Genomic DNA, 10,008 nt, shown 5'->3' with positions numbered 1-10,008 from the left:
ATAGTCTCTATGGTTACACAAAGGATATAAGTGAAAGAGGAGGAGGCGAGGAAGATAGAAATAAGAGGAGGGGTTACTGTACGTGCTTTCATTCCTGCCGCCGTCCCACACTTGGCGTTATGCAGTGTCTGTCTGGCGCTCTTAACAACCTTCTGTCCACGTGTCTTTTCAGCTCAGGTGGCGGAGGATACGATGACGTATGGCCAATTTATGTAACTTGGCCACGCTGGGAAGCACATAACATGTTTTCATCCAAACCCGTTTTTTTTAAAAATGAGACAATCACTCCTGCCAGACACATCACTGTCTAGCACGTCCCGGTGTCACCATGGAAACCCAGCATCAGATCAGGGATTGTTGGTCCTAGACATTCATGGAGCACAAACAATTGTGTACGATACAGCCTTTGTCTGAACCACTATCGAGCACATAGATTATGGAACAGTTCAGTATTTTGCATTGTAACAAGAATCGATTTGCAGAACGCATCCTTAACCTGAGACAGCTGGTGATTTTTTTTTTTTTCTCCGCACTGAATGTCTGTGAGTGAAGACCAACAGGTGAAGAAGGGCCTGATGACTCAAGCCTGACCCATCAGGACACTTTGCCCTGCTTTGAGAGCCATCTTCTTCACTAAGCACTTAAAAGTCACCAGTAATGACTCAGACCTCCACCAAAGTTTATTTTTAGAAAACAGTGGGCTGCTTAGTGATCTGCTCCACTATATACAATATAATGTACAGTGCACATGATTATTTTTGACACATGGGGGGAAAAGCATGAACTGAAATAGTCATTCTGAAGCCCACGTTCATACCATAATACTGCCTCCTTCCACCATGATGGGGTATGTGCTGTTCCTTTAACTTCCATAAACTCTTCCAATCATTCTATACACGGTAAAAGTTGACTTTCCTCGGTGAGTGTTTCAAATAGTCTGCAAGGAAGCAAGAAACAAAAAATCACTAGTGCGTGAGAGAGAGAATCCTGAATTATGCCTCTGACGTCCCCTTATAGTACAAGGGGACGTCAGATGCCTCAAACAGGTACTGCCCACAACGTATGTGCGCGCGCGCACGTGTGTAGCGCGCACACGTTGTGGGCAAGAAACCCTTTTGTAGGGCTGGCCTTGGTCATACATCGTTGACGACACATTTTCACATTATTAGATTTGTGAGTCAAAGGCAGTTAAGGTAAGAAAATGACTCAGGGAAATTGATTGTGCAAAAAAAAAAAAAAACGGCTTGGTGGTGATTGATTTGTTTTTGTTGGCTTGGCTTGGGTAAGATGGCTGTGTGACTGCAGATTAATCACATGAGAGTTATTCTCAAACAAATCACCGGGTTCGTGGGTGTATGTGCCCAAGGTCTTCCACTCGGCTCTGCTCTCATGTTATTTTCTCTCCTGACGTCACTGGAGACGGAACCGGCGGTTCGGCCACTGCACGCACCGGCAACACAGAACCGGAGCTGAAGCGCAAGGAAAAGCCGGGGAAGCCGAAACAGGATGATGTGAACACCAATAACCTTGTCCTTTCGGTATGAATTTCATTTATTCTCTTTATTTCGCTTTTATGGAATAGCCTTATTGTGTGTAGTTATTTCTTCGTTTCATCCCGCATTTCAAGAATGAGTGCGGCAATACGGGATTTCCCACCCGGAGAAAAAAATGTAATGTGACGATCGTCTCCTTATAATGTTGTACCGTTTGCGCTTTTTGTGCCCACTGCAGTGGATAATAAGTAAAGGTGGAGGAGATAGATGCCATCTTTGTGTAAATTTGCTTTATTGACAGCGATCATTCATACGCTGTCGATTTCGAGCAGGTTGGGAGAAGCCCTTTGACAAAGCAGGTGATGGGGATTCCTAGTCATGTGCATTATACGACTTCAAGAAATCAGCATCACCATGGCAACACTATCAAATCTCTTTGTCTACACTCTTGACTTGCACTAGAGTCCTTGAGTGAACTCCCCGTGGCTGAACATTTTCAAAAGACCAAGGTTTAAAAGTGGAGCAAAATAAAACCTTCTTAGTGATTCACATACACTTTATAGTAGACGTGAAAAAATCGTAGTTATCGTTTCATTATCGTAGTGTGTTGCAATTAATTTTCCCACTCTCTTGCTAATCCAATCGAACGGAGATGCTACCTTGTGAAGGTCACGGCCAGTCACTATCAAAAATGACTTTTTAGAGAAGCTACCAGTACCTATCATATGTCCAACAAATCAAATGAAAACAAATGTCAAATGAGGGGGATTTAGTATATTCACAGATTATTCAATAGTGGCGCAACGTCCCTTCAGGCACTTTTGGTTCATATGATTCAAGACCATAACAATTGTTCCTGCCCCTCCACAGCCACATCGTGAGTGGAAAAAGGGCTTGTAAGTGCATCCAGCCATGGGGAAAGACTACTACAAGATTCTGGGCATCCCCAAAGGCTCCAACGAAGAGGAGATCAAGAAGGCCTATCGGCGCATGGCCCTGCGCTTCCACCCTGACAAGAACACAGAGGCCAACGCCGAGGAGAAGTTCAAAGAGATCGCCGAGGCCTACGAGGTGCTCAGCGATCCCAAGAAGAAGCTCGTCTATGACCAGTTAGGGGAGGAAGGTAAGCGGGGGGCTTTATGACCTTGACAAAGGGCAAAACAGATGCAATGCAAACTACAGCCACAATGATAAACACGTGAAATAAAAACATCTCTGACTGGAATCACGTCAAAGGCTAATTGATACGGTTGTCTCATTCCATTGATTGTACCTAATATTGTGACCTGTGAGTGAGGTTATCAAAATAGCTCGTGAACCAATTTAGCTTCTTAGACGCGAGCGCCGGACTTTTGAGGGTGTCACTCGCTAAGCTTACAGACACACATGGCTAAGATAGATGAGATATGAATAGCAGTGACTGCTGGAGTTTGCATTTGTGGGTGTTTTGTGTCAGGCTCAGTGGGTGTATGACTTTATCCTTAGCGATGGAGTTGTATTGTATTCACGCTAGCAAACACTCGTTTCAGCTAATGTCCTATGTCTGGACCATATACTCATGGTGAGAATCACATATTCTATTATTGATTAGGGAACGAAATATTATGGTATCAGTGGCGATACCAGCCTTAGTTCAGGTATCAGGTAGATGTTGATGCTATTGTTGCTATTGTGTCTGTTTTATGATCAGGAGCTAGAAATTAGAAGACTAGAAAATTGCCATACGTTTCAATTACTAGTTTGGGATATAGTAAATACTTTCAAAAATGCTCTGTCACTGTTTTTGAGGGGAAAGATCATGTGTCCAAAGTGCTAGTGGTATCGGCGCTTGGTATCGGTATCGCCGACTCCTCAAGAATTGAGTACTCATACAGGTATCGGTCTGAAAAAATGTGGTATCGAACATCTCCAATTACAATATTGTAAATATACATGATATAGTGGAAATATTGGAACATATGTGCTATCTTTTGCATATCAAAAAAGTAGGTGGTCACATGTTTGTCGCATAAGTTTGGTATGCTTCTCAATGAGAAAAAGAAAGAGCATAATGAAAAACGGTTATTTTACCCGTACTTTCTATGACATCATCACAGGTTTCAAGACGGGAGGTAGCAGCTCCTCCGGTGCCCCCGGTACCACAACGCACCACTATACCTTCCATGGAGACCCCCACGCCACCTTTGCTTCCTTCTTTGGCGGCTCCAATCCCTTTGATGTGTTTTTCAGCGTGAATCGCAGCCACGCCCGGCCCAACGGTGTCTCCTCCCACAATGACCACGGCAACGACGCCGAGCAGGACGCGGAGCTAGAGGAAGATGACCATTTTGTTCACTTTGGGAGGCAATTCGGCTTTGCGGGAGGGATCAAAAATGGCTTCCCGGCAGAAGTCCGCAGAAGAAGGGGCGCGCCTTCAGAAAGCCTGAAGGGAGCTCGAAAGCAGCAGGACCCCCCAGTGGTCCACGAGCTGAAGGTCTCACTAGAGGAGATCTTCCACGGCTGCACCAAGCGCATGAAGATCACACGTCGCAGGCTGAACCCAGATGGGAGGAGCTTGAGGACGGAGGACAAGATTCTCAACATTGTGATTAAGAAGGGCTGGAAAGAGGGCACCAAGATCACCTTCCCTAAGGAGGGCGACCAGACCCCTGAAAATATTCCTGCTGACATTGCCTTTGTGCTTAAAGACAAGGGCCATGCCCACTTCAAGAGAGACGGTTCCAATATCATTTATAACTGCAAGATCAGTCTCAAAGAGGTAAGACACTCACTTCTTTCATCACATTTCTGATTTATTTATCAATCTCAGCCCAGATCCCACAACCAAGAAGACACTTTATTTCCCGCTGAAATGATCTTGTAGCACTCATTCGTTCAACAGCTTCTTCTTCTTCTTCTGACTAGTTAGCATTGGCTACCAGCTGACAGCAAATGGTAGCATGATGGAAGATATTTGTAGTGGTCTGACCGGCCAACAAGACTCCTTGTCAGGTTGATTGAGCGTTCTGGCGTACCGAGGGTGCGCCTAACAATTTGGTGGCTGATAAACATTACAGCTGCCAGAACAAACACACCATTCGCATCGACTGTACCTCTCAATTTTAAAAGAGAAAAAACTCATTTGTGGCGTGACCTAGTGTGTGTGTGTTCGAGTGTGTGTTTTGAATCAGCCTTGAGGGGGTGGTGTCCTTATGTGACTGTGGCGGGCTCACCTCGCTTGTCCCGTTCAGTCGGCCGTGTAAGTTGAAGCAGTCACCAACCATAGGCCTCTGCCTGTCCAGTGATTATCCGACTGACAGACTGTGGTGTGCTATTACTGTGAGTAGGTGCACATTCAATGAATCGGAACACGACTTGGACTTCTCAGTGCGTGAACTACGTACATTAAAATGTCTTCCAAATAGCGCTGACACTTTCTGGCACTAAGTGGATGTAATTGTAAATCCCCAAATAAATATTTATCTGGCAGTGTCAAAAGTCAGCCGGTGTTATTGTCAAACAAATCATCTTGACCGGATCTCATTCGGTGCTGCCAAGTCTGTGACAGCAGTCTCCAGCAATCAGTGATAAGTGAAACATGATTGGAATTTCTCAGACGCTTCCCTCCGTCCACACTTTTGACATCCGTGAAGAGGAGTGAAACGGACAGATCTGTTTCAACCACGTCAACTGTGACGACTGTGTTTCAAAGCTGTCAGCTTGTAAACCTGAGGCAATTGAAAATAAAGACAAATTCAAGCGCTAAACCGTACTGATTGGAAGGTTTTGATCTATATAATGTATATTAGAGAAGTGTCTCAATACTTTTTGTCCATATATTGCCTTGGCATCTGATGCATTACATCAATGATGTGGAAGTTGTGTAACCAACCAGAGGATGAGCCGGTATTGTCCATGTAGTCACAGAAAAAGCAGCTGATGTCACATTTGGAAAAAGTCAACATGTCCTCTGATGGCCAACTGACTGAACCTCCCCACGAGTTCACAAGTCTGACCTCGGTGGTTAAAATTCCCACCAGACGAGACATTAAAATCCCCTCAAAGTAGCAGCACATTATGTGAATGGAACTTGGAACTTGTTTCAACTTGGTGCTTAAGCAAGTGCCAGTATCCTCATCATACATCATAGCGTTCCATCAATGGTTTTTTTTAGTAAACAACTTAACATGTCTGCATTTGAATTTTGAAACACTTGTGATGGAATGTATAAAGCAGTCAAATAAAATTATATATTTTTGGATGTTCCATTTCAACCTTCACACGTTAAGTCAGGGGTCTCAAACATTTGCAGCCAGCGGGAGGTTATTTAACGTTAGTATGGACCTTTTTGTTTTTTCTGTGTTGTAGCCATGGGCAAGAAACATGTGAAGTCCTGATGGGCAACATTGTCTTTATTTAGTTTGATGCTTGAAATGCGTGTGCATGTGCGTACGAGTGAGCGTGCGTGCGTGCTGCCAGACAAGCCCTTCAACTATTTAAGAGCTCAGCCAATTCCCTCCTCTCTTCATTAGCGCCGGCATTGAGGAGCTTGCTAAAATTAGTCTTTGTGCAATGCGTAGCTCCGCCACACACATACACACGCACACACTCAAGCAGAAAAAAAAGGTTTGCCACTAGATGTCGTTTTTTTTTTTTTTTCCTTGTCTGTGTAGAGCTCCATTTTATTGCTCCCATAAAAGGTTTCACACCATCTTGGTGCTTACTCATTCGTGTCAGGAAGATACTTTTTTTATTTTACTAGCTCTCGGAAGCATGGATATACTTGTGATTTTGGAATTTGGATTCATCTGCATCAATCCTTTACCCCGCAGGCATTGTGCGGCTGCACCGTCAGCATCCCCACGCTGGAGAAGCGGCTCATCTCCCTGCCCTGCCATGACATCATCAAACCCGGGACGGTGAAGCGACTCCGAGGGGAGGGCCTGCCGTTCCCCAAGAACCCCTCACAACGCGGTGACCTCATTGTGGCGTTCTCGGTACGTTTTCCCGACAGGATCCCGCCGCAGTCCAAAGAGATCATCAGACTACACCTTCCTCCGTCGTAAGAAGAATTCCACACAATGACGGATGGTGGAGCCTCTCTCTTACGAAGCCTCCATGTTTCTCCACGCAGCATTTTGATAGAGACTGCATTACACGCTCACTTGACACTATTGGGTTTAATATATTCAAATAGCTAGCTTTTATTTCATTTTGACCTCAATATCTTCTTAAGTCTTTTCAAAACTATCTGTGGTTTTCTACGCGCCATTTGTGTGCTCCTGGTCTATTTCTACGACTTTTACAACAGCGCCTTCTTCATTTCTTCCTCAAGCGTACCAGCAGCTCAGCATTTCTTTCAATCTACTGAAGCATTGCCTTTTTACGACTTCTCCCTCACTATCAATTGTCTTAGGCTCTGTTTTGCAAAACAATCAACTGTCATTGGAATAATAATAATAATAATAATAACATGGAATGACAATCATCTACTAAAACAGCAGTCTAAGCTCAAAACCTGCACAGAAAATTGGTGCTTTCCGTTTCAACCATACAACCAGGCTCACTTTTTATGTGCCTTAGCCAGGTCTTGTATACACACACACACACACGCAATGTAACACCCAACCAGCCGTGTAAAATGCACACCAGATGACAAACATTCTTAAAAGCAGTCTACATATTGTACGCAACAATAGTAGAAATCCTCATGAGGACTCATTCATCTTGTTAAGTGCAATTCAGCATAGGTTGGACATCCCAGAGGAATTCAAGTATGATTGAACAGTGTACTGGTGATTCTCCTGGGGATGCTATTTTGATGTTTTGTTTTGCTTTCTCATTTCATTGGAAGGCCATGTCTTGGTGCTACAATGAGCAGTGCCAACACCATGGTGTCTATTTTTTTGTTTTGTTTTATAGATTATGTCTCGTATTTAAAATTTGCTTGTACCACATGTATCATTTGTACATTGCAACTTGCACTTTTTAAGTAAAACTCTATGTATGTATAATAGTGCATCAGCTGTGACATCTTTCACATGTCTGGGGCTCTGTTAGCCCCTTTAACTATTTTGACACCAGTTAACAAGCAGCCATGTTTACAGTTTTTATGGATTGCTTTGATCTGTTTGAAGGAACTGGGAATTCCTCAGTCTTCATCATCACCATCTCAGCAGAGTGGCATTTTTTTGCAAGCGGGCAAATTTGACTCCAAACGGCACTAGCATGTAAAGCTACTCTACGTACAGTCATAGGCTGCAATGACAAGCAATGGTGCACGGAATCACACAAGGGCTGTATTTTGTTGCCCATTGTGGAATGATTGATTGGAGGTGCTTTTACACTTATGTCAAAGTTGAGTTATTTGTACAGGTAAAGTCATTTTGACCACTTTGGCACTGTTTAGGCTTCTGTTTTGAAAATGTGGATTTTGAGTTGAGTCAAAACAATCAATAAAAACTGTATTTCAACCTTTGTTTGAGGAAAATGTGACTTCTGTCTGTGTAGTTACTTGTTGAATGTTTTATTTTTTTGCAATATATAAATTCTAAATGAACATTTACCATTTGACATTTGTTAGACTTTCTTGTTCAAGCGATTTGACGATACGCATGCCTTCGCCATGCATGTTTTTCTCAATAGTTTTTTCGAATCCGCGACATTTGCATTTTGACAGCATGTGCGCCGATGCGCCAAATCGCGTGGAATTTGGACGTCAGCTTTGGTTACAGATAAACAAGTATAGGAAGACTTTGACCTTGGTCTGTTAAAAACCCGACAGACCAAACGGTCTTCTTCGCAATGGCTCGGGCATGTCCATGCCTTTTTTTCCCCACTTTTTTACAATCGAAAGGCAGAGCAGGTGACTTTGTGTTAAGGCCAACTCAAGTCATGTGCATGAGTGCAGCACAGGAAATCCGCAAAGATGAGCTCTTGCCAGGTTGAATGGAGTTCAACCATTTCTACATTTTCCCGGGGATTCATGTCTTTAGAAGTTGACAGTTGTCGGAAGTAACCAAGTGCAGATACTTTGCTGCTGTGACTGACTTTAGTCGATTTTTCAGATACGGATTTGAGTACTTTTTCATGACTTCTTTGATTAGATTTTTAATTATAACTGGCATTAAAATCTCACTAATAATTTTGTGCTTATACATTCAAGAGTCTGTACTGTTTGTTCAACTTAAGGAGTCATAGCGGTACTTTTACTTTCGCCACAGACTTTTTCTTTCTGTAATTTATCGTTAACTTTGTTAATCAGTAACTCTCTGGACTTAGTCGTGGTGACCGGCCAGTTGAAGTGTCTGCACAGAATCTCACTTTGTGTCAACTCCACAGTGGTGGAACATGAATGCCTTTGTAACTCTCACAACAGGCCAGAAGATGCCAATGGTTGGCCTTGGAACATGGAAAAGTGCGCCGGGACAGGTAGAGGCAATTAACTACTCAATGGCCACTATAATACTAGTACTGGATGACAAGTTGTTTATATTGTGTCCTGAAGGTTGATAATTGATTCATTTCAGGTGAAACAAGCCGTGCTGACAGCTTTGGATTATGGCTATCGGCACATAGACTGCGCGGCGGCGTATGAGAATGAACAGGAGGTGGGAGAGGCTCTGGCTCTCAGGGTCGGTCCAGGCAAGGTGACGTTGTCCAACTTTCCATGTCGGCGACCTAGTTTGATTGGAATTTGCAGATTCAAAGGCACAAAATTAGTTTCACATAGCAATTAAAGGAACACTTTGAAAACACATCAGATTTCAACAGAGAAAAAAAACAAAAATGTTGGATATCTATACTGATAGACAGTTTAATGTCGCAGGAACAAAAAGGATGCCACATCTTTTGATGGAAAGAAAAGTTTTCAGCCTATAGAGGGCTCAGTATATTGACACCCCAAAAGGACCCAACACAGAATGGGTCATGCTGAATGATGTTGCAGGCAGCATAGCGCTCTCCTTGGCTTCTCCAGACCCTTTCACATCTATCACATGTGCTCAGGGTAAACCTGCTCTCATCTGTGAAAAGCACAGGGCGCCAGTGGCGGACTTGCCAATTCTATTGTTCTATGGCAAATGCCAATCGAGCTCCACGGTGCTGAGCAGCGAGCACAGGCGTGCTCCCAGTCGTGATAATGACACTAGCTAAAGTCAGCACTTGTGGAAAAACATTTCAAAAAGATCAAGAAACTACAAATGGCCTCCACCTGGAAAACCAGTCAAGTTCTGGCGTTGTTGCCCCTTAAGTGCACTTGTTGTTAATTCCATCAACACCAATGCAGCTGAAAGTGATTAACAAACCCCTCCGCCATGAACCTGACCAAAACCTTATCTAACCTTATAACCTAACCTTATAAAAAAAAGTCTCATTGAATTCATGCCATACCCTGATAAACAACTGTTCCTTTAATTTTATATATAAATATATAAACGGACAATATGTGTCCGTTCGTGTAATTGTGTAATTGATTTTGCCTACACAGGTAAAAGATAGGGAACATCTAGCAGAGGACGGTTTCGATCCATCGACC

At 43.3% G+C, this 10,008-nt stretch overlaps 2 protein-coding genes and 1 non-coding gene across 3 annotated transcripts in view; 2 read left to right on the top strand and 1 right to left on the bottom strand.

The window, feature by feature from the left end:
• The first annotated feature begins 1,062 nt into the window (after positions 1-1,062).
• On the top strand, positions 1,063-7,938 carry dnajb5 (DnaJ heat shock protein family (Hsp40) member B5). Its single transcript, XM_085909881.1, has 5 exons — positions 1,063-1,193; positions 1,420-1,538; positions 2,364-2,616; positions 3,590-4,251; positions 6,305-7,938. The coding sequence occupies exons 3-5, from the start codon at positions 2,406-2,408 to the stop codon at positions 6,536-6,538; spliced, it is 1,107 nt and encodes a 368-aa protein (XP_085766007.1). The 5' UTR covers positions 1,063-1,193; positions 1,420-1,538; positions 2,364-2,405; the 3' UTR covers positions 6,539-7,938.
• A 678-nt stretch (positions 7,939-8,616) lies between these two features.
• Positions 8,617-10,008, top strand: part of akr1a1a (aldo-keto reductase family 1, member A1a (aldehyde reductase)) — a 7,437-nt gene continuing 6,045 nt past the window's right edge. The window contains exons 1-2 of the mRNA XM_085909473.1: positions 8,617-8,903; positions 9,002-9,121. Of these exons, the coding sequence (XP_085765599.1) occupies positions 8,823-8,903; positions 9,002-9,121 (201 nt within the window). The 5' untranslated portion in view covers positions 8,617-8,822. The remainder of the gene's footprint in view (positions 8,904-9,001; positions 9,122-10,008) is intronic.
• trnam-cau (transfer RNA methionine (anticodon CAU)) overlaps positions 9,980-10,008 on the bottom strand; it is a 72-nt gene continuing 43 nt past the window's right edge. Inside the window, exon 1 of the tRNA in view lies at positions 9,980-10,008. This exon is cut by the window's right edge and continues 43 nt beyond it. This is a non-coding gene — a tRNA (tRNA-Met).

The sequence above is a fragment of the Syngnathus leptorhynchus genome, chromosome 4 (assembly GCF_054491065.1).
Source record: "Syngnathus leptorhynchus isolate UIUO chromosome 4, UIUO_Slep, whole genome shotgun sequence".
Taxonomy (NCBI): Eukaryota; Metazoa; Chordata; class Actinopteri; order Syngnathiformes; family Syngnathidae; genus Syngnathus; species Syngnathus leptorhynchus.
Note: the sequence above shows the minus strand (reverse complement) of the source record. Positions and strands in the feature narration are given on the sequence as shown.